Source organism: Xyrauchen texanus, chromosome 45, assembly GCF_025860055.1.
Source record: "Xyrauchen texanus isolate HMW12.3.18 chromosome 45, RBS_HiC_50CHRs, whole genome shotgun sequence".
NCBI classification, from domain to species: Eukaryota; Metazoa; Chordata; class Actinopteri; order Cypriniformes; family Catostomidae; genus Xyrauchen; species Xyrauchen texanus.
This window is the reverse complement of record NC_068320.1, coordinates 16005447-16030438: the sequence shown is the minus strand read 5'-3', so window position 1 is coordinate 16030438 and position 24992 is coordinate 16005447. Positions and strand designations below refer to the sequence as shown.

General features: G+C 35.9%; 3 protein-coding genes and 2 non-coding genes across 10 annotated transcripts in view; all 5 read left to right on the top strand.

The window, feature by feature from the left end:
• LOC127637457 (ATP-binding cassette sub-family C member 9-like) overlaps positions 1–5342 on the top strand; it is a 43926-nt gene extending 38584 nt beyond the window's left edge. For 3 of the 5 annotated variants that reach the window (XM_052118533.1, XM_052118531.1, XM_052118534.1), the window contains 2 exons: positions 367–549; positions 2666–2810. In XM_052118533.1, coding sequence (XP_051974493.1) covers positions 367–504 — 138 coding nt within the window. In that variant the 3' untranslated portion in view covers positions 505–549; positions 2666–2810. Of the gene's footprint in view, positions 1–366; positions 560–2665 lie in introns of all 5 variants that reach the window. The other 2 variants (XR_007969752.1, XM_052118532.1) reach the window with 2 other exon arrangements.
• A 2315-nt stretch (positions 5343–7657) lies between these two features.
• On the top strand, positions 7658–11149 carry LOC127637626 (ATP-sensitive inward rectifier potassium channel 8-like). Of its 2 annotated transcripts, XM_052118784.1 has the most exons (3): positions 7658–8019; positions 8124–8585; positions 9746–11149. In XM_052118784.1, the coding sequence occupies exons 2-3, from the start codon at positions 8236–8238 to the stop codon at positions 10656–10658; spliced, it is 1263 nt and encodes a 420-aa protein (XP_051974744.1). In that variant the 5' UTR covers positions 7658–8019; positions 8124–8235; the 3' UTR covers positions 10659–11149. The 2 variants fall into 2 exon arrangements, with proteins under 2 accessions (XP_051974744.1, XP_051974743.1); XM_052118783.1 differs by having other exon boundaries at positions 7658–8585.
• A 2219-nt stretch (positions 11150–13368) lies between these two features.
• LOC127637844 (U4 spliceosomal RNA) lies at positions 13369–13509 on the top strand. Its single transcript, XR_007969784.1, has one exon. It is a non-coding gene; the product is annotated as a U4 spliceosomal RNA (small nuclear RNA).
• Positions 13510–15998: 2489 nt separating this feature from the next.
• cmasa (cytidine monophosphate N-acetylneuraminic acid synthetase a) lies at positions 15999–22166 on the top strand. The gene is given in 10 exon segments (XM_052118607.1): positions 15999–16016; positions 16619–16856; positions 16950–17092; positions 18071–18226; positions 18432–18565; positions 18743–18837; positions 19116–19287; positions 21046–21211; positions 21344–21501; positions 21503–22166. Coding segments are annotated over 9 exon segments (1281 nt in total). The 5' UTR covers positions 15999–16016; positions 16619–16656; the 3' UTR covers positions 21560–22166.
• LOC127637845 (U4 spliceosomal RNA) lies at positions 19647–19787 on the top strand. The gene has a single exon (XR_007969785.1). It is a non-coding gene; the product is annotated as a U4 spliceosomal RNA (small nuclear RNA).
• Positions 22167–24992: the final 2826 nt, after the last annotated feature.

The window sequence follows — 24992 nt, the reverse complement described above, 5'->3', positions numbered from 1 at the left end:
ATACATTTCTTGGCATTAACACATTGGCTCATATCTGTATTATAAGCCTGCAGCCAACTACACTCTCATCAGATGTTTGTACATTACACTGTCAATGTTATTCAGAGTCATGGATACTCTGGCCTTTCTGCCACTGTTTGTGTCACTTAAAGCACAACTAATATAAAAATCAGTTTAAAAATGGTTTTAAGTGCCACAGAACAAGATTTAGCTCTGAATAAATGCATGGTCTTTGTCTGCTTGCCTGTTTCCTGCCCTTTACCACTAATTTTCCTAATTACACCTTTATTTTTTCTCTATCCTTCTGTCTGTTCCTTTCCCTCCCCTCTTTCCCTTTCTGCCCGTCTCTGTTCCTCCGTAACACAGCACCTGGTTTCCTCTATCGTGGAGGCGGAGCAGGTGCTGGTGTTCTCCTCTGGGACTCTGGTAGAGTGCGACAGCGCTGCTAATCTCTTGATGCAGGAGGACAGTCTCTTCAGCATCTTAGTGCGGACGTACAAGTAGGGGTGCTCTGGCTCAGCCCCTAGTTGCCTACGCCATAACACATTGGTTGGTAACTGTGAGTTTCCTGTCTGTGCCATTTAGAAAGTTTTTAGGTCACTGTCAATAACACTGTTTGTGTGAATTTTACAAAAACATATGCCACAAATACGCCTCAAAAATGGTACTGTATTTTGCAAGAAAAAAAAAATGAAGATTGTTTTCAGAACCATTTAGGTTTTTTTGCATTGTGTATTATTATCATCATGACAATTAAGCACATTTCCTCCCCAAATTCTCATTACCTTTTTGAGTTCATTGGCAACTCCCATTATTCTCCTTGTGGAGATTCTCATTAGAAATTCAATACAAGTTAAGCTCAATCGACAGCATTTGCATCAGTCTGTTGATTACCAATAAAATTAATTTCCACATGTCCCTCCTTGTCTATAAAAAAAGCAAAAATCTTGGTTATGATGAGGTACTTTCAATAGAAACGAATGGGGCCAATCCATAAAATACTCACTGTTTCAAAAGTATAGTCAAGATGTAAACAATATGGCTGTTTACATGATTTTAGTGTAATAAAATTGCTTATTACACCAGTCTCTGATATACTCTATTCTGATTGGTCAATGGAGCTATCTAGCGGTCTAATATTTCTAAATAATTACCGCACATCCATGGATTATTACATGTCAGACTAGTCATCCGGGTATTTCAAGTTATCTTTCCTACATATTAAAATTATTTCAACTTAAATAAATGTTTCATGTCCATTTATTTATTTATTTGGCAAGTAGTCTTGTAATAAGCTGGATAATGAGAAGGAAGATGATAATTTTCACAAAATAAACACCAACAGAACTCCGAGGCAAACCGAAGGTGGAATTCAACTGTTCAGTGATTTCTTTCTTCTTACATAATTAAATCATTACAGCGCAAATCAACCTTAAAACCACCAGCCTAATATTGTGTAGGTCCCCATCATGCCACCAAAACAGCGCCAACCCACATCTCAGAATAGCTTTCTGACATTATATTATTCTCATGACAATTGTACAGAGTTACTGTAGACTGATCAGTTTGAACCAGTCTGGCCATTCTCTGTTGACCTCTCTCATCAACAAGGCATTTCTGTCCACAAAACTGATGCTCACTGGATGTTTTTGTTTTTGGCACCACTCTGAGTAAATTCTAGAGACTGTTGTTTGTGAAAATCCCAGGAGATCAGCAGTTACAGAAATACTCAAAACAGCCCATCTGGCAGTCTCTTGAATTTACTCAGAATGGTGCCAAAAAGCATCCAGTGAGGGGCAGTTCTGTGAACGGAAAAGCCTTGTTGATGAGAGAGGTCAACAGAGAATAGCCAGACTAGTTCGAACTGACAAAGTGTGTGGTAACTCAGATAACTGCTCTGTAAAATTGTGGTGAGAAGTATAGTATCTCAGAATGCTATTCTGAGATGTGGGTTGGAGCTGTTTTGGCAGCACGAGGGGGACCTACACAATATTTGGCAGGTGGTTTTAATGTTGTGGCTGATCGGTGTGTGTGTATATATACATATATATATATATATATATATATATATATATATATATATATATATATATATATATATATATATATATATATAAATTTAGTTTAGATTTTCTTAAAACAAAATATAAACTTTAGATTTTGGGGTGAAATACTGCATGATCATGACATGTTCTTGATAGTTTTCGTGAGATTTACCAATTTTTAAGCAAGATCATTGTTATTTTCAGCCCATTTGAGCATCAAAGCTTAAAAATAACTTAATAAACATTTAATGTATAATTATCTTTCAATATGCAATAATTCTTTGTTTAATCTCTGTCAGGAAAGTAGCCAGATGTGTTAATGATAGATTGGTCAAAGCAATTTCAGACCTCAGATGGCTGCACCTGCTACTGTTTTTGTTCTCAAAATGGATGAGAAAATCCATGTAGTATTTCCCAATCTGTTTTAATTGTTGTAAACAGCATCTTGATGTTTTACTCGGATTACAGAATCCTGAAGTGATTTGAGCCAGATATATAATAGCGCTGTACAGTTAAATTGCATCCTCCACTATAAACTCAACAGCTTTATATGCTGATGTGTTGTTTTGATAGTCATGCACATCTTTGAACATCTACTTGATTGTGCCTGTTTTCCACAGCATCGTGTCCACACTATCCTGACAGCTGATCTAGTTGTTGTGATGAAGAGAGGGAGCATCATGGAGAGTGGAAAACCAGAGATTCTCATGGAACAAGAGGATGGCCTGTTTGCATCCTTTGTTAAAGCTGACATGTAGAGTCACTTATCTCCATCACCTGTTATACCACTTTTGGCCTTATAGAAACACAGCAGCCACTTTTGCCTGTGCATCGGCACAAGCATTGGAAAGGACTGACCTACAGATGAACTGATTGAAGAACCAGCTCATTTAAACTGTTACCGTTTTATAGTAAACCTAAGCACAGTATAAGATTCTTCATTTTTTTAAAGCATTTTGTTACCTTGCGCTCTTTTTTTTATGTCACGTACTCTGAAACATAATGTAAGCAAGAAGCATACTGTATATCTACTGTGATTTCATTAGTACAACACTGTACAGAGTATATCTGCCCTTCGGAGGCCTGAAACTCTTCTCTGTCTGTCTGAAGTGCATTGCTGATACAGTTTTATGGAAGGAGGACAAATATAGCTGGCTCCCCAAAGCCTGCACTCTCTGCACTTTCTGGGGAGTGGCACAATGTCCACCAAATACACCCTTATTTGTTATTCACACACTCTACGTATATATGAAAGTAATTTTTTATTGTATACCTTTTATCAAAATACTTAACCAGAAGTGGTGTCTAACTTTGTCTTGCACAATCAATGGCCATCTCTCTATCTGTTGGTTTGGTCATATTTTATTTTTATTTTTAAAACTTCTAAATTTTTACATGGATCTCACAAACTCTGTCAAGAATTGTCCAGGTTATATCATCCCAAAATCAAAAGAGAAAGTTGTACTTCAAAAGAGAAAGTACAATTGTACTGTAAGTATACATCATATTTGTTTTAGATAATTTAATTTAAGCTAATTTTAAGTATTTTTGTGTCTAGTCAGGATAATTTTATTTACTGTATTACAGTAATAAGAAATTGTGGGAAAATTTGCTTAATTGTCAAATTGATAATGCAAAATAATCTTAGTTCCTAAATATAGGCTTAAAAGAATATTCCAGGTTCAGTACAAGTCTCTAAATCAAAAGCATTTGTGGCATAATGTTGATTACCACAAAAACATTTTCGAAGCAAAAATCGAAGTTACAGTGAGACACTCACAATGGAAGTGAATGGGGCCAATGTTTGGAGGGTTTAAATGCAGAAATGTGTGGTTTATCATTTTATAAAAGCACTTCTGTTAAAACTGGTGCATTATTTTATCTGTAAAGTTTAAATTGTGTTTTTATGGTCGTTTGAGGGTTTTATGCCATTATGTCATCATGCCAATGAAGTTGTAGAATTGGTTCTATCTTTACATAACAAAGGTTAATAAGTGATTTAATGACACAAACATTGTGTTAACAAGCACTTTGTTTTGTTCTTGTGATTATACCTTTGAAACAGTGAGTATTTTAATGTTTACGGATGGGCCCCCATTCACTTCCATTGTAAGTGCCTCACTGTAACCAAAATTGTAGCTTTTTTTTAATAAACGAGGGATGTCAAAATTATTTTTTGAGGTGATCATCATTATGCCACAAATACTGTGGATTGAGCTTAACTTGTATTGAACCTGGAATATTTCTTTCATTTTCTTCATGCAATTCTTCATTTTCTTTATTTTATCTTTTGGTTTGGTGTTGAAATATCCCCTAAACATTTCTTCACATCAGATTTACCCAATAATTAAATAACTGCAGAACCGTAAATGTGTGGTCACATTCTAAGTTTATGTATGGCTTTCTCTGCAGAATCTAGTACTAAATTGTCTACATTTCAAGATACTGTGAGTACAGGTTAAATATTATTTCAAACCCCCTGTGCGAGTCTTCTCTCGTCATATTCTGTGACGTTTTATCATGGTGATGTAAAAACTAGTCTGCAGTGTCTGGACAGCCAAGCGATATATTATACACATAACCACCCCTGTTTATCTCATCTTCCTTAAATGGAGCGTCAGTCTTTACCCTGCCATCCCTTTTACTGTTAACCTTTGGCTTTCTTTATTTTAACACTATGCTTTCTGGAAAAGTCACTGCCAAGAATGATCCCAGCCATATGTTGTAGTAAGTGAGTAGTAAAATAATGGATTGCTCTGTTGGACGTAAACTGTTAGTATCACTGTGGGAAATCATTGTTCATTGGACACAGTGACTGTGAATATTGCGGTGAGCTGTGATGTCACACATGGGTAGTGATTTTCCAGTAACTTGTGAATTCAAACACGTGCGTAAAACTGTTGCCGACACACTTAACACCCTCTGATGATGTGTAAACAGAAGAGTACAGAACGTCAAACTTAACTGCAAGCCAACTGCGGCACATTTCAACCTGTCATATTAAAGAACACTTTAGTTAATCACAGTTTAATGCATAATACATTTCAGGAATTTGCACATCACGATGGACTGTTTTAAAATGTACATATGTAATTAATATGGCATTTGTTCCATACGCATTTAACAGAGCATTGTACAGTGTGCCTAGCTTTTTTACATGTGACATAAAATAAAAAAATAGCTTTGTGTGTTTATCTCATTTTCAGTGTTGGGTACGTTATTCAAAAAAAGTTATCCATTACAAATGACTCGATACTTTTCTACAATTGTAATCAGAATTTACTGCTCGTGGCTTCATGGAAAAAGTAATTGCATTACTAATTACTTTAAAGTTACTTTCTAAATACTTTTCACAGAAACTTTTTGTTTTTCTGATCAAAAATGCACAAAATGTTTTATATTTCCTTCTTGCTCAATGTAGTACTCAAGTTATACACTTAGCACCCCACGTTTCTACCTTATGTTGACTCAGTGGGTCTTTAACTGTCACAGAATCACAAACGGTCGTTCATATGAACATAATTCATGTTTTAAATGTATTCTACATTAATAATAATATTTAAAAAAATATGTGTGACCCAAATAATGCACTAAAAGTAAATAACTTCAATGAAAGTCAGTAAATGTAACCTGATTACACACATTTAAAAAGTAATGAGTTACAATAAACTTACATTACAGTAACTAATTACATTTTAATCAGATTACACTCAACACTGATAATTTTTTTTAATAATTCATAGACTGTAAATGTAACAGTGGTGCTTTACAGTCGAGTAAAGCCTTGAAATCATGGAGAAAATATGCAACAATAAAGCTTAAAACTCAGCATATTTATGATAGCCAAGCAATGGGTGGTCATATCTGTCCCTTTTTGAGTCTTTCAGACATACAGTGCCTTGCGAAAGTATTCGGCCCCCTTGAACTTTTCGACCTTTTGCCACATTTCAGGCTTCAAACATAAAGATATAAAACTGTAATTTTTTGTGAAGAATCAACAACAAGTGGGACACAATCATGAAGTGGAACGAAATTTATTGGATATTTCAAACTTTTTCAACAAATAAAAAACTGAAAAATTGGACGTGCAAAATTATTCAGCCCCTTTACTTTCAGTGCAGCAAATTCTCTCCAGAAATTCAGTGAGGATCTCTGAATGATCCAATGTTGACCTAAATGACTAATGATGATAAATAGAATCCACCTGTGTGTAATCAAGTCTCCGTATAAATGCACCTGCTCTGTGATAGTCTCAGAGGTCCGTTTAAAGCACAGAGAGCATCATGAAGAACAAGGAACACACCAGGCAGGTCCGAGATTCTGTTGTGGAGAAGTTTAAAGCCGGATTTGGATACAGAAAGATTTCCCAAGCTTTAAACATCACAAGGAGCACTGTGCAAGCGATAATATTGAAATGGAAGGAGTATCAGACCACTGCAAATCTACCAAGACCCGGCCGTCCCTCTAAACTTTCAGCTCATACAAGGAGAGGACTGATCAGAGATGCAGCCAAGAGGCCCATGATCACTCTGGATGAACTGCAGAGATCTACAGCTGAGGTGGGAGACTCTGTCCATAGGACAACAATCAGTCGTATACTGCACAAATCTGGCCTTTATGGAAGAATGGCAAGAAGAAAGCCATTTCTTAAAGATATCCATAAAAAGTGTCGTTTAAAGTTTGCCACAAACCACCTGGAGACACACCAAACATGTGGAAGAAGGTGCTCTGGTCAGATGAAACCAAAATCGAACTTTTTGGCAACAATGCAAAACGTTATGTTTGGCGTAAAAGCAACACAGCTCATCACCCTGAACACACCATCCCCACTGTCAAACATGGTGGTGGCAGCATCATGGTTTGGGCCTGCTTTTCTTCAGCAGGGACAGGGAAGATGGTTAAAATTGATGGGAAGATGGATGGAGCCAAATACAGGACCATTCTGGAAGAAAACCTGATGGAGTCTGCAAAAGACCTGAGACTGGGACGTAGATTTGTCTTCCAACAAGACAATGATCCAAAACATAAAGCAAAATCTACAATGGAATGGTTCACAAATAAACATATCCAGGTGTTAGAATGGCCAAGTCAAAGTCCAGACCTGAATCCAATCGAGAATCTGTGGAAAGAACTGAAAACTGCTGTTCACAAACGCTCTCCATCCAACCTCACTGAGCTCGAGCTGTTTTGCAAGGAGGAATGGGCAAAAATTTCAGTCTCTCGATGTGCAAAACTGATAGAGACATACCCCAAGCAACTTACAGCTGTAATCGCAGCAAAAGGTGGCGCTACAAAGTATTAACTTAAGGGGCTGAATAATTTTGCACCCAATTTTTCAGTTTTTTATTTGTTAAAAAGTTTGAAATATCCAATAAATTTCGTTCCACTTCATGATTGTGTCCCACTTGTTGTTGATTCTTCACAAAAAATTACAGTTTTATATCTTTATGTTTGAAGCCTGAAATGTGGCAAAAGGTCGAAAAGTTCAAGGGGGCCCAATACTTTCGCAAGGCACTGTATGAAGATTAAGAGTCTACCGAGAACACCTTGAGGAAAATAGTTTGCTAAACAGTGACCCCTTATGTTCATGTTTATTATTATTCATGAAACATGTAATCACCTCACTAGATCAGAAGAATCTTTTTCCCAAGTATTCACATTACACTGCACATCTGACAACAGATGCACATTCAAAAGTATATTTTTCATTTTAAATGTAAAAACTTCTTGAAGACCTGCAATTATTTGGGAACAGGTGTTGGCTACCTGTTCATATGATATTTAGTTGTTTCATTATCAATCTAAAAGGGCGGATATAATTAATTTAATCTATAAAATGAGTCTTAAAAGACTCCTCTCCAGTGTGTGGGTTTCTCATTGCCAACAGGACAAGTGATGTACCGCCCATGTGCGTCAAGACTGCAGCGGGATTACTGGATTCATCATAAAGATACTTTTTAAACTACTTTAGGCGGTACGTGGAGTGTGTTCTGCTCTTTCGAAATTGTATCAAACACGTTAGAACATATAGATTACAGCCTGATAGATTAACATCCCTTTGTTTTCCTACTTCAACAGAGTTGGAGGAAAGATGCAGGATGGGTATTAAACGGGAGTCGCGCTTTTGACACTCGTTGTGGACTTTTGGAGAGGTATTTTTCTTGAACGTCTACAGTGACCTGCCCAAATAATGTTGGCAAGAAAAAGCATTATACCAGAAGATTTCACGCTCCCGGTGCTCGTGTCGCGGATTCCACGCAAACCCGTGTTCAGGGATCGCGTGAACAAAGCGCGCTTCATCGCCAAGAGCGGCGCGTGCAACCTGGCGCACAAGAACATCCGCGAACAAGGCAGATTCCTGCAGGACGTGTTCACGACTCTGGTGGATCTCAAATGGCGTTTCACGCTAGTCATCTTCACCATGACGTTCCTGTGCAGCTGGCTGCTCTTCGCTATGGGCTGGTGGCTCGTGGCTTTTGCGCACGGGGATCTGAACCCCAACCGTATACCCGGCGAAGTGCAATGTGTCACGAATGTCAAGTGAGTATGAGAGGTCGGTTTTTTTTTTTTACTAAAAATGCAAATAAAATTTTAATTTTAACCTTAATTTTTTTTTTTTTTTTTTTTTTGTGTAACCTAATGTGTGCAGTTTGACTCAGTGATATAAAACAATATTTTGCGTAATGATTGATCATTCAATATTATGTATGTTGAAGTAGATGACTAATAAATATAACTGCTCAATGTCTGTCCAGCAATATATCTATCATAACCAAAAAATAAATACATAAATAAATAACAGCTCGGATTGTACAAATACACCAGACACCGGCATATTTGTCATGTAAATAAATAAATAATAAAATAAATAGATAATATTTAAATAAATACATTAAAAATAAAGAAATTAAATAAGATTAAGTTGATTTTAAATAGTTTTCTTTTTTTTTACTAAAGTTATATAAAGTTGTCATATTTAAAATACAACATAATTATTGACAAATTAATTTGTATTCTGCAAAAGAATCAATTCAATCTAAGATTAAAATAAGTTATAGAAAAATTATAAGGAACTCTCTCTCTCTCTCTCTCTATATATATATATGTATATACATACATACATACACACTATAAAGTAGTATAGAGAAATCTAATAGAAAACAGCTTACAATTAAATTATTTGTCAAATGTACAATAGGCTACAAGTCATACTTGTTGACAGTGCAAGCTCATCAATTTAAACTATATAAAAAGAATAAAAATAAGCAAGCTATATAATAATAGCCTAATACAGGAGGTTTTCGGTCCCATGGACCCACAAATATCATGATATTCTTGCAAGGGACACTCCTTCCAAAAATATAAAGGCAGCTTTAAATTTTCATGTATAAAGACTCAATTTGACTGTGTTATATGTATAGATGGTATGATATTATAAAGATAATATGTTGGCAAAAAATAAATGATTGTACTACAGCCAAAATAATTGATTAAAATAGTATCTGTAAAATATTATATCCAAAAATATTGATTTTGAATTTACACATTAGTTCTTACAGTTCAAAACTATGCCTGTCATTAGAGTAAAATAATATTAATGTAGTAAATCAAGTATAATTATTCAGAACCACATTTGTGAAAACTAATGACACTATTTTTTGCCTCGTAACAACACCTGTCCTTCTGTCCTTCACTTCCAGGTCTTTCACCTCTGCCTTCCTCTTCTCCATCGAGGTGCAGGTGACCATAGGTTTTGGGGGTCGCATGATCACAGAACAGTGTCCCACAGCCATAACAGTCCTCATATTACAGAACATTGCAGGCCTTATTATTAATGCCATAATGCTGGGCTGTATCTTCATGAAAACAGCCCAGTCCCACCGTCGTGCTGAGACTCTCATCTTCAGCCGCCAGGCCGTCATCGCCGTGCGCAACAACCGCCTGTGCTTCATGATCCGAGTTGGGGACCTGCGCAAAAGCATGATCATCAATGCTGTTGTGCGCCTTCAGGTAGTCCGGAAAACCACCACGCCGGAGGGAGAGGTCATACCCATCCACCAAATCGATGTTCAGACTGAAAGTGCCATGGCCAGCAACAGCATTTTCCTGTTGGCCCCACTGATCATATGTCATGTAATTGATAAGGACAGTCCTCTATATGACCTCTCGGCTATGGAGTTACAGTGTAGTGACCTAGAGGTGATTGTAATACTGGAAGGCGTGGTGGAGACCACAGGTATCACCACTCAGGCTCGCACCTCATATGTGTCAGAAGAGATCCAATGGGGCCACCGTTTTGTGCCTATAGTGACCGAGGAAGAAGGTTTGTACTCTGTGGACTATTCAAAGTTCGGAAACACGGTCAAGGTGGCCACCCCGCACTGTAGTGCCCGTGAGCTGGATGAGAAGCCCTCCATTCTGATACAGACGCTCCAGAAGAGTGAGTTGTCCCACCAGAACTCTCTGCGCAAGAGGAACTCTATGCGACGCAACAACTCCATGCGCAAGGGAAACTCCATCCGCCGCAACAATTCGACACTTGCCATTCCCAAGGTTCAGTTCCTGACCCCAGAAGGAGGGCAAAACTTAACATTATTACAACACATTACATGACATGAGGCCTGTCACCTTTGTTTAGCTCTTTTCACATGTCTTTTCTTAAGCCACCTCACTAGTGCTTGTCATGCCCTCTCCAGTTTTCTCTTCTGTTCCATTCTGATATGTATGATGGAGCAACACTAGATATTGTTTATATTTTGGCATGATAACAGATGTTTTCCTTGTGTGAAAGTTTGTGATTTTATACAGCCCCACCTATTAGGGTCTCAAGCCTGACCGATGTTGCTCAGTGAAAGTTTATGGGTGTCACTTTATATTGTAAAATGTTCATGTTCCACATAATTCATGTTATGAAAATTATTTAACTGCAAACATTCCCACAAACCAATTCTTAACAAAGTAAATAAACTATTCAATTATCTTATGTGTATGTAACATGCACTCGTAACCCACTTTTGTTTTTCTCACAAAATGTTTTGGAAACTAATGTCTATGTTCTGTTATTTTTTCCATTTGTTTAATAAATAAAACAAATCAAACGACTTTTAGTGGAATTGTAATCAAAAGTGTCTTATGTGCTTAATAAAGCAGTTGCCTCTTCTCTGTTATTATAGTTTAAAGGGCTAGTTCACCCAAAAAGGAAAATTCTCTCATAATTTACTCAGCCTCATGCCATCCCAGATGTGTATGACTTTTTTCTCCTTATTTTAGAAGAATATCTCAGCTCTGTAGGTCCATACAATGCAAGTGAATGGTGGCCAGAACTTTTAAGGTTCAAAATAAGTAATGCAATTTTTAAATCCATGCCTTAAGAAGCAATATGATAGGTGTGGGTGAGAAACAGATCAATAAGTCCTTTTTACTATAAATCTCCACTTTCACTTTTACATTCTTCTTCTTTTGCTTTTGGCAATTTAAATTCTGTGTGCATAATGCCACCTACTGGGCAGAGAGGAGAATTTTGAGTAAAAAAAGAACTGAAATATTGATCTGTTTCACATCCACACCTATAATATTTCTTCAGTCACTGGAGTCTTATGGATTACTTCTATGCTGCCTTTGTGTAATTTTTGGACCTTTAAAGTTCTGGCCAACATTCACTTGCATTATATGAACCTACAATGCTGAAATATTCTTCTAAAAATCTTTGTTTGTGTTCAACAGAAGTAAGAAAGTCATACACATCTGGCATTGCATGAGGGTTAGTAAATTAAGAGAGAATTTTAATTTTGGGGTGAACTATCCCTTTAATAAAACATGGGACGCCACCATTCAGAAGTGACCATCGTCCTGTTTGTTACCTTCGAAGTCTTTACCATCCACTGTGAGAGCATTGGAGGGCTGAAAGTTGTGGGTCTCCAAAATAACAATAATTTGAATTTAAAATGAATTTCATTCGTTTTTATTGGAAATTCAGTTTGAAGCGTGCTTCCAGCATGACTATCACGTGTGCTTTCACTTCGAAGTGCTCTTCGGAGGCTGATTAATACCGGTAGAATGTTGATGATTATGCCATCTGGTGGCGAGCTCGCGAAAGTGCTGTCAATGGTGTCCTCTAGTGGTAAGATGATGAAACTGCAGATATTGATGGCGTCCTCTAGAGGTAAGATGGTGAAACTGCAGATATTGATGGTGTCCTCTAGTGGTAAGATGGTGAAAATGCAGATATTGATGGTGTCCTCTAGTGGTAAGATGGTGAAACTGCAGATATTGATGGTGATCTAGTGGTGTACTGTTGGAACTACAAGTGTAGATGTTACAGACATTTATTGTGCATTTCATTCTTGATGAGACCGAACAGTAATTAGCAAGGACATTCGGATGACAGAGTATGCTGCTAATTGGCTTTAAAACATGATAATAACCATCTTATACGAGAGCCAGGTAAATATCACACGATTGTTTACAAGTTATTTGCAGCATGTTGTATTTCAGGTACAATTAATCAACTGTTTAGTGAGTTCGATGCATTGACCAAAGTTGGCTGGGTACTTTGACTCAAGTTATGACATCCTATTTAAAAAAATTATTATAAGCATTCCTCTATATGATGATAAAAAAACTACAATTATAAAATGCATTTTAAACACATGTTTAGATGCGTGATTGCTAATTAGCTTATGAAGCTTCAGGAACGGATCTGTTGATCCATCTTATTTCTCAAACGATTCAGATGTTTTATCCGCATTTAAACGCCATTTATTATTTATAACATTACACTTTATGCAGAATATTAAGCGGTTTATCAACGTTTAGCTCGCAAATTGAAGAAGTATTTTGTTTTTTTATAAAAGTGGGGAATTACTACCCTCTAGTGGCCAGTTGCAGTTACGACATTAAAATGCGGGATGCGTGGTAAAGAAACAAACATTGTATCACTTTGTTAAACTGGCACTAGAGTTTAATCAGAGAAACATGACTTTTGTTTTCACTCGTATGCATCTATATTTTCTATGTGTGTGTGTGATTGTGTCAAAGTCACACTTTGAGGGATTCTGGAGGCACTTATCTTTTAGTGTGCTTGATAGGCCGCATGCTTCATTTCCCAGCATGCACTGCTGGAAGTTACCCATATCCTATATTTCGATTAAAAAATCTATTTAAACACACGTTTATTTCGAGAAATACTTTTACTACCGTATTTCCAACACTCTCCCACCTCAGCAGTGATATTATCTACGTGACAGAGATTAATAAATTACGGCACCGTTTAGGAAACTCGTGTGGTGTTTGGTGACTTTCTCTCTCTGGCTAGTAAATCTTTAGCTTTGCGCAGTGGCAGTATCGTAGCCTATGAGGTTTATCCGAGGCGCGATTATTGCTAATTGAAAACTTTACCCAATACCCCGCCGAGACGACTTGAAATATAGTCGGCTCTGGCAATTTTTGACGGTCTCTACGGAGACTTCTTATGCTGGTTAAAAATAGACTTGAGTAACTTAATATAACGAAGGCTTGTTTGCTGTAATTCATTACAGATATTAAGTGTTGTATATTGTTGTTTCAACCATATACAGCGAAACGAGACACCGTTTCTCAAGGACCATGGTGCTGTGAAGTTGCTTGGTAGTTTATGTAAAAAAATAGAAATTAGCTTGATTTCATTTAACCACATACAAGATAATGTGCTGAATCAGAGGTTCTCCAGTCCTACACAGTTTACTACAGACTTTTATAACAATAATATTCAGTATTTTTACATTATACAATTACTAATGTTTTAATTATTTTCGTGGGGTTTATTTAAAAGACAATTTCGAGGACAACTTCTAGTTAAACGTTTGCGTTTCATAAATGTGTGCTGTAGTACATGACTTCCTGGTTGTTGCACCGTAAGTCTTAGTGAAGTTGCGCAGTAAATTTGTCAAAAGCCATATATTTGCCTGTGGCCGCATATTTCAACATTTACTTGCTTCTAACAATCCATGATGTTTTTAGTATGCTAAATACACATTATTCCGATATTGATATGTTGTGTGAGGGATATATTTCTCAAAGTTCCTATATGACAAGCCAGTCCTCTAGGGATGGGCGAGACCACTGATTTTATTTTCGATCCCATACCAATCATTTCAAGTCATCGTCGATACTTCTATTATTATTATTATTTTATGTTTCGATTTCATGTGATAAAATTGGTTTTTTAAAAAACATATTTTCAAGTCATTTTTTTTTTTAACCTAAGCAGGAAATTATTAGACTTCTGTTTTGTTTACCCTTACAAACATGAACTAGTTTAACCATGGTATTTAGTTAAACCATAGTTACTACGCAATTAACCATGGTTACTACTACAATATTACTGTAGTAAAACAGTGGGTTCAGCACAAAAATAAAACAAATAAAACATGGTTACAATTACAATACTATTACTTTAGTAAAACCATGGTTAACCATTTTTTTAAATTACTTATTAACAACAATTACACACAATTATAAGAAATAAGAAATTTCACCTTTAAATATGTATTATTTTACCATGGATTTACTCAAGCAGTGGTGTTGTAGTGTCTGAAGAGGTGGGCATACTGTGAATTTATGAAAAACGCATGCAACCGATCTCTAAAATTAATTCACATTTATATACATTTCATGTAAAATGTGTTTTTATTTTCAATTAAAATTGGGACTGTTGAAGTTATTGTCCCACATAAACTTACAATATGTATATAAGAGTAAGTTTCTTGCTGGCATGGTGTACAGCACATTACTAAGAACAATATACAGTAACTTAATGGTTAATTTGTATTTAAATTAATAGGTGTCATTAATGTTCCTTTTATTAGGCTACTATGAAAATGTTTAATACATTATTATTATTCTAACTAATAAACTAATTCATAAAACACAATAAACTGTTTAGCATTGTTGCTAATATGAGTATAATAATGTTCACATTAACACATTATCTTGTATTACCATATATAGCCTATATACAAATTAATGGTTATTTTTTTATTTGTGTACTATTTGTGTGATTTTCTGTGTAGAGTGAAATTGTATGTTTTTTTTAAGAAATTGAACTTTTTTTAATATCACAAGAAAAAGGCACAGTAAAATAAAAAGAAACAAAAGAGCATCAAAAACAAGCATGGGTGCAATAACATGCCGTATTTTCACAAAGTTTAATTGCATAGGTTAAATTTAAATGTATATAAATATATATATTTACGTTTAGCAGGGAAATAAAAATGCAGTGCAAATTATAGTTTCTCCAGGGACGCTTGTGTATAAGACGCTAGAATTGTCCCGCCCCTTACTGAAACGGCAAATATGATTGGTTGACAATTATCCAATAGCATCCGAATTGAACCTTCGGATTGGTGGATCAGCTTAGTCGAACTGTCTGTCTTGCTAGTGCTCCCCAGTGCATCTCTGTGCGCGTTTAGAGAGAATCTGTAATTTTTTTTAAATACTACTAATAAAACACAATTCACTCAACCGTGCTGCGGTATCGCGTTAGTAGATTGAAAAAGTTTCTGGTCAAAATCTCGTTGTTCTTGCGGCCACACGTATCATTATTTCAGATGGGCATACGAAAAATCCTAAAACAGATTTGAGGGAATACGACTAATGTATGTGTATGCCTAGATTACACACCAGAAGCTGTTTCTCTGATTTTCTATTAAGCGGAAGAAGAAACAGTTCCCATCCTACACAAGTATTTGCTAATATAGCCTAATCCATTTGATTGTACTTTAATCTTATTGTTTATTTAATCCATTATTGTTCGTGGTAACCAAATAATAATGTCCTTAGTTAAAAAAAAATCGATACATTATTTTGAATCGATATTTTTGTGTGAGGATCGATATTTTTAATGCAACTTCAGTATCCGAAGTATCGATACTTTAGGATCGATCCGCCCATCCCTAACAGTCCTCTCGTTGGCCATCTTTGGAGCGATCTCGGGTAGGCTGGGCAGCTATTTTCTATGTAAACAAGCAGCATAAAGGTACAGCTACTATATACTTGAATGGGGAATGACCGAAATGTCCAAACCGTTGGTCAATATTACGATAATTATTATTTTTTTTTAAATCAGCAGTAAACTCTGACATCAATAGTATCATAAATTATGCTTCTTTAACGCAGATCGCGCTATAAACAATTGTTCAGGCCTGTTTGTCTAATGCGCATGCGTTTTCTCGAATTGATTGATAGGCGATGTCTGTCTGTCAGCCTCGTTTTCTTTCCCTCCAAAAAGTGACATATGACGAATATATATTTGCGTTAATTCATACATTTCAACAGTCATTCAGCTCTGGCGTTTTATTATCGTCATAAACGATGTAGTGTTGCTTTCAGTTTAAATTGTGTGCGCGTTGTTGATGGGGTTTACGGTAAATGTATATGAAAACGGCTGCGTACCATAACTTCCTTGAGTATGGTTTATTTGTGCAGCCGTGCAGCTTGTGTTTGGAATAGTGACATTTATTGCCTAATTGTTCTATCCATACGTTTGGGGTTTTCTCTTCCTGTGCAATACACTAATATCCATTGATTTGTTACAGAATTGGCCTCAGCAAAGAAACTCGACAACAAACGGGCAATGCACGAAGACAGTCATGGAAATAATTCTAGTTCAAAACGAAGGAAAGTCAACTCAGACGATTCAAGACATATAGCTGCTCTCATTCTCGCCCGAGGAGGAAGCAAAGGGATCCCTCTGAAAAATATAAAGATGCTGGCAGGTGTTCCTCTTATCGGATGGGTCATCAGGGCAGCCTTGGATTCTGAGGTCTTTGACAGGTGAGTGGATGTGTGTCTGTGGTGATGACGCCACTTGATTGACAGTACTGTATGAAAGTGATTAAATGTTCTGTCCTTTGGATGCTTATGCAGTATTTGGGTGTCCACGGATCATGATGGGATTGAGAGGGTGGCAAAAGCTTGGGGTGCCCAAGTGCACAGGAGGTGCCCAGAGGTGTCCAAAGACTCCTCAAGTTCACTGGAGACGATTCAAGAGTTCTCTAGACGGAACGCAGGTGAACCAGGCTTGGAAACAGACGTAATGACCTTTATTTCAGTCACATTCCTTAGTGGGGGGGAAAACTCTAGTAAATGTAGCTTGCAGTGTAACTTGCTACTTTTTCTGAAGTGTAGCTTTTAGCTTAGCTTAACTAATTTGCCGTTGAGTAGTTTGTAGTTAAACTTTTCAAATTTTTGGAGTAACTTGGACAACACTGGTAAGGGGTGTAACTATAGCTTGTAAAACAAGTGTGTCCACTCAGCCACCAAATATGCTTAACTTGTAGTTGTTAAGAGTGGGGGGAAAATATAGAAAAAAGGTCAAATAATGTATACCAAGTTAAATGTAGAAGCTGTCACACCTTTCGAATCTCTCGACTGCATACCAGGTAGGTTCACCCACTTTGTCTTTCCATTCATATTGTTAATGCAACCAGAAAAATGGATCAATGAAGTTGACAAATAACTCCTTTTTCACTGTACATCTTGCCACTGTAGTCTCGAGGTATGATCATGAGTTCAAGTTCAATTGCACGTCCTAGTGCTTGACGCATGCACAGAGTGCTAAATGGCGCTCGGATGTGAAATCAAGCTTGAAATCATGATCGCCAAGGGGGCTGCTAATGTCAAGATGTGTGTGAAAAAGGAGTTATATTTTGGTCTGTTTCTCACCACAAATCAATTGGAATGCTTCAGAAGGCATTGATTAAACCACTGGAGTCGTATGGATCACTTTTATTCTGCCTTTGTGTTTTTTGGAGATTTATTGTTTTGGTCACCATTCACTTGCATTGTATGGACCTACAAAGCTGAGATATTCTCCTAAAAATCTTAATTTGTGTTAAGCAGAAGAAAGTCATACATAGAATTGTTGTTGGAGGTGATGGTGCCCCTAAGCATTTCATACCTTGCATATATGGTTTTTGCAACTCAGACTACAAAATGAGACCCAATAAAGGTAGTGTGGTTAACTTTACTCTTATGTTCTGTCACAGATGTTGATGTCATCTGTAACATCCAGGCCACTTCTCCATGCCTGCACCCGTATCATCTCAAACAAGCCCTGGAGCTTATGACCAAACAAGGGTTTGAATCTGTCTTCTCTGTTGTCCGGCAACACCACTTTAGATGGCAAGAGGTCAAGAAAGGAGGTTTGATCTAATGTAATTTATAAAGATTCCAATTTTGAGTTCAATGCAACATGGTCACATGCAAAGGGCTGTATGCATGCAGAACTAAGACTTGTCTGAGTTTAAACTTGTGAGTGATTAGTTTTCAGTCTTGATCAAAAGTATATTCTTGCCCTGTAGTTTAATTTATTTAATGTCGATTTATCAGTACATTCTCTCCTTCCAGGGGATATTAGAACTCAACCTCTGAACCTGGACCCAGCTCGAAAGCTGTGCTGTCAGGACTGGGCCGGAGAGCTGTGTGAAAACGGCTCCTTTTACTTTGCAACCAAAGACCTCATAGAAAGAGGTCTTCTTCAGGTAGAGATTTTGGTCAAATCACAAAATGACATGCATATAATATGCTGCCAAAAAGCTTGACATAGACATGAAAGCATATTCTCCATTTCCTTCAGCAATCCTTTCATTTGATTTTTTTTTTTATTATATTTTTCTATATATATATATATATATATATATTTTTTTATTCAATTTTAGGGTGGAAAGATGGCATATTTTGAGATGTTGCCTGAGTTCAGTGTGGATATTGATGTTGACATAGACTGGCCTGTTGCTGAACAGAGAGTGCTGAGGTGAAAAAACACTCGCAAAAGAACTCATTTAAAAATGGCAAACACAATTTAATCAGACTTTGCATTAGTGATCATGTTATTACATTAGTAAGCATATATTTAATTTTGTGCAGCTGCTGGTTACACATTACTACTATTGTACTAAATTACATTAACGTGTAACATGGACTCTGTAATATGAAGTTCTAAGGAACTTCATGCACATTTCAGGAAATATGCAAGTTGCGAAGAGTTGAAGATTCTTAAATACAAACAAGCTTTGTGTGTATATTATACAGGTATGGTTACTTCGGTAAGGACAAGCCAGAGGTTGTGAAGCTTCTGCTTTGTAACGTGACCGGATGTTTTACAGATGGTCAGATCTACATATCAGCAAGTGATGAGGAGATGGTGTGCATCAACAGCAGAGACCAGGCTGGCATCAAAATGCTGATGAAAGAGGGAGTGGAGGTGATTATATGTTATATAAACAACTGCTGTTTAGCAACCTAGTGTTACCCTCCCCAGTGACAAATAACAACTCTCCCACCCCAGCTCACTGCCACCACAAAACAATAGACCACTCCCTTGGAACTACCCCCTCATATCCCATCATGCAACTGAGATAACTCTTTAGCTTGTCATTTAATTAAACTAAACCTTGTTAAAAAATTCGCTAGTTGATTAGAAATTCACATTTAAATACAGGTATTTGTAAGAGCTTTTCTAGTGTTGTGCATTTTGGTGATATTTAGTGAGCTGTTTTGACACCATTCATGATCACTGGAGCTCAGGCACAGTAGTAGTCAGACCTCTCCTCTGACTGGTTTATCTTTGCGCAGTGGCAGTATCGTAGCCTATGAGGTTTATCCGAGGCGTGATTATTGCTTATTGAAAACTTTACCCAATGCCCCGCCGAGACGACTTGAAATATAGTCGGCTCTGGCAATTTTTGGAGGTCTCTATGGAGACTGATTTCTCTGGTCAAAAGCAGTACACGAAGTCAAGCTTAAAATCAATAGAGTAAATTGTGTGGAAATTCTGATCATTCAAATTGTTTCAGTCTTCACAGGAACTGATCTACTGTGATACTTAAAACTAAGCCATTCAATGACAGTCCAATAAAAGTCCATTAAAATTAATTTGTACTTGATTTTTCATTAAATTACAGAACTCATAAGAGCACAGGGCGGGAATTTGTTCTGATATAGTTTTGCTTTCCCTCGCAATACGTTTTACGTTCCCTCGCAATAAATGTGAGTATCTTGGTTTAACTATGCAAATACTATATTTTACCTATGGTTTTACTACAGTAATATTGTGGTATACACTAATTTTTTTTTTACATTAAATATAAATATAAACTACATCATATAAACTACATAAGTTTACATGAACTAACTATAAATAATAATTTTACAGCATTTATTAATCTTTGTTAATGTTAATTTCAAGAAATTATTTTTTAAATCAAAAGTTGTATATGTTAACATTAGTTATTGTACTATCAACTAACAGTAACCATGAAAAAACATTTATTAACTAGCATTAACAAAGACTGAAACATCGTAAAAAATATTTTGTTTATTGTTAATGATAACTAATGCATTTACAAACAAATGTAACCTTATAATAAAGTTCTACCAATATTGTAGGCTGTAGAAACCATGTTTTTTGGTAGAAAATTTGTTTTTTTTCTATAGTAATATTGTAGTAACCATGATTTATCTAGTATTTGTAACTTATTTTTTATTTTATTGTTTTGATTTAAACCATGGTTTTAATACAGTGTACGGTATCAATATAGTAACCATGGTTTTACTATAGATTAACCATGGTTAATCTTGTGGTTACTATATTAAAAAATAAAAAACACCATTATGATTTTTATTACCATAGATTTTGTTTTACTGTGTTAGTACTATGCTTTTACTATGACTATTGAGGTGCATTTTATTATAATTGTTTTCTTTTTTTAAACCATTGTAAATGTATTGCAAGGGCAGGAAAAACGTATTGTGAGGGACTGCAAACTATTGCACAGGCACACAAAACTATTTCAGAAAATAATTCCCACCCTGTCCTCTTAGGAGCGCTATATTAAATTAATGCATTTAAGTACTTTTCTCTAAAGCAGTTGAAACACTTGTATTTTATTTGTATCTTTACCATTTGTACATGTATATGTCTTGCTACAGTGATAAGTGTTTTTTCTCTTGCTCCCAGTAGGTTATTTTGATATCCTCCAAAGAAAACTCTATACCAAAGACGTTAGCTGACAAACTCTCCAAGAGAATGGCCTGTCCAGTCCTGCAGGGAGTGGATTACAAATTGAAGGAGGTAAAGAAACTGATGGAGGAGAAAAATCTGGAGTGGAAAGAGGTAGCTTACTTAGGTGAGTGTATATATAAATAAAAAAGTCTTAATGACTTAATTTCAAATGTTCATATCCTTAAAAGACAGAAAGCTTTCTCAAAGGCAGTCCTGCTCGTTTCATTCTTGTCTCTTCTGTCTCTCATTGTATCAGGGAACGATGAGCCAGATGTGGAATGCCTGATTCTTGCAGGGATAAGCGCAGTACCCCTGGATGCACCTGTGGTGGCGCTCAACGCTGCAAAATACTCCTGCCATAGAGCTGCTGGTCAAGGGGCTGTTAGAGAGTTTGCTGAACACATCCTGCTGCTGAAAAAAGAAGGCCAGGTCTCAGATGGAGGAGGACAGAATTGGAAGTGACTCGTTCTAGATGCCATTTTGGTGTAGTGCTTCAGTTCAGCCTAAGACATTGATGGGAATCTGAAACAATAATAAAATATTTCATAACTATTTTATTTGTTGCCAAAGTAAAGATGAAGTATCATTGTATTTAAAGAATTGCCTGTATGCTTGAACATTAAGAATAAAACTGTGATGATAATGATGATGATGATGATGATGATGATGATGATGAAGAAACACTTTTGTTTCTGTTGTTGTTTCTCATTTTCCTTTTTTAGATGATTTATTAATGAAACACTACTTTGACATATTTCCTACCCAAGTCCTATTGCTGCTAAATGTTTTTCAGAATTATAAAATGTAATTGTTGTTGTAAACAAAACTGCTAATAATTGCAGATTATTTGGATACAATATGTTGTGAGAATATTACAGTATCCTGACAGGATTCCCAGTCGACCCAGCTGATGTGGCTTGATTGTAAATGCATTACTTTTTGTCTTGTTAAAATTAATGTATTTATCTGTCTGATAATGGCATTGGCTGATAAGGTCATTTAAAAAAAAAAAAATAACATAATAAAAAAACAATGTATATATAAATATATATATGTATAAAATATTGCATTGTGTTACATCTGTGCTTTTCCTTGTGATTTGTAGTTGCATTAAATAATCTATTAAAGGAATATGCCAGTTTCAATACAAGTTAAGCTCAATCCACAGCATTTGTGGAATAATGATGATTATCACAAAAATTTATTTAGACTCATCCCTCCTTTTTCTTTAAAAAAAAAAAAAAAGCAAAAGTCGAAGTTACAGGGAGGCACTTACAATGGAAGTGAATGGGGCCAATTTGTAGAGCTTACATTAATTCTGTTGAACCTCGTGTATTATTTGAACTGTAAAGTTGTTGAAATCGTCATTTTAGGGTTTGTTGACTACATCACCATGGCATTGAAGTTGTAAAATTGGCTGTAAGTATTTTAACATTAACCCTCATTCACTTCCATTGTAAGTGCCTCAATGTTACCCCTTTTTTTTTTTTTTTTTTAAGAAAAGGAGGGGCAAACTTGAGCTTGTATTGAACAAGGAATATTGCTTTAACATTCATTTGTAAAACGGTCATACATTGATCACTATTTGATTTATTTGCAAAAATGGAGATCGGGTCACTAGAATGTTTTGTTTTTGAAGTTCTCTATTGCATTGTCTATAATCACTGATTTGTAGTTGTTTAAATATACAAAACATACACCAGAGGGCAGCATTGTGCAAGCGCATTATGATCCTCTGATAAGCGCTCGATTTGTTCATATGCAAAATTATATTATAATAAGCTACTAAATGGATATCATGTCAACAAAGAAGAAGTATCTTGTTAATTAGAGTCTTATGGTAGCGAAACAGAGAACAGTTGCATAAATCTAAAATTAATTTTGTGTATGAAATTCTTTTCCAAAACATCCTATTAGTAAGATTGTGGCAGAAAAATTCAAGTCAGCCTGTATTTAGAATGTGGTTAGTATTACATGCCTACCTAGGCAACCTTCATGATGTGATGCTCAGTAGATAATCACTATGGTAACCCAGTTTTGCATTCTAAAACTGGCTGATGCTCCAGAAATCTTAGACTGTCTCTTCACCCTCATGCATTTCTTTGTTGTTTTTGATGGAATACGTGACCTTTAGTTTTGTCTGTATGATGCCTGAATGGTGATCACCAAGGTAAGGCACAGAGGCCATAATTGAGGTTTAGATTTCTACTCACCAGCTGCAACTAAGACACAATAAGTCTGTTAATTTACGATTCCTCTTAATATATGCACCCTAAGAGAGAGAGCAAACCTAATTAACTCTCTCTTGTCATCTCTGGGCACATTATTATCGTGGAGTTGCCATTTTGCGTGCACACAGTGCAATGCGAGTGCCCAGGGAATGCAATTTAGCCACTGAATCACAGATTCACCCTAAGTCAACTCATCTCAGCTTATTCAACCAAAAAGAGCAAAGATATGTCCCTGAAAATTAAAGGATAATTCTTAACTTGAGTTCTGTGATAAATCATCACTAAGATCTATTTCGAAACCAATAGATCTGTCTTTTTTTATCTTGTTTTTTTATGGAGAGTTGAGATGTACTTTTTTTGTACTTTTTAAGTAGCTGGATCAATAAATACAGAAGTGTCCCTTTCTCTCTCCCCAACTCCTGCTTGTCCACTGGAGCCAATTAAACTTGGTCAATAGAAACTGATGAAACTTGTCATGTGGGGCACAGGTGTGTTGAGGCAGCAGTCACCTCTGCCAGTTGTTGCCGGTTCTCTCATCTCATTATAAAAAAATCATACTTCTCTGCTACTCTGTCTCTGAGCACAGTCATTGGTCCCTCTACAATGGAGCCTCAAGTGGTTTTGGAGAGATTGCATTGACTTTGATTGTGGTTTTAAGCCCTGTGGATTTGTTAAATTTAGAACAGCAAGAGATGACATTTCTGCATGAAATGGAGTGTTTTGCTGTTATAGTTTAAGCATATTACATTAAGGCTATCAAAACTTTGGGAAAAATAAATTAAGGGAAAACATGCAATAGAGTTCACTTACTAAACAATACTTTGGCAGTGATGGTATCAGATGATAATATTCAGAACCATGTACAATGGTATTTACATAACACTTCAAGGCAAGAAACAATACCATGTTACTACTGTGGAACTGTATCTGTGTGAACTAATGTCCAAAAACACCATGATAGACCATTTTTGGTGCTTTTGTTAGTGATGTGACAATAAAAAAGAAGATTGAAGAGTTTAAAGGGATAGTTGACCTAAAAATAAAAATGATCTCAGAATTTACTCAGTAACAGATTCCATTTGTTAACATTAGTTAACAACATTAGCTAAAATTAACAACACCTCATCAGTATTTATTAATATTTTATCATTTCAACATATAGTAATACTTTTTTTAAATCAAATGTTTTATATGTTAACATTAGTTAATGCACTATGAACTAACAATGAACAATTGTATTGTTATAAACTAGCATTAACCAAGATTATTTAAAGTTGTACAAAATATATTGTTCATTGTTAGTTTGTGATACATAATGCATTAACTAATGTATACGAATGTAACCTTATTGTAAAGTGTTACCATTTACTCACCCTCCTGCCACCCCAGATGTGTATGACTTTCTTTCTTCTATTGAATATAAACAAATATTTTTAGAAGAATATATCAGCTCTGTAGGTCCATACAATGCTAGTAAATGGTGACCAAACCCTTGAAGTTTCGAAGGAGATGAAGACAGCAGAAAAGTAATACATCTCCAGTGAACATGTAAAGAGATATGATAGGTGTGGGTACAAAACAGATCAATATTTAAGTCCTTTTTTATTATAAATTCTCCTTTATGCCCAGTAGGTGGTGCACGAAGAATGTGAAAGAAAAAAAGACTTTTTTATA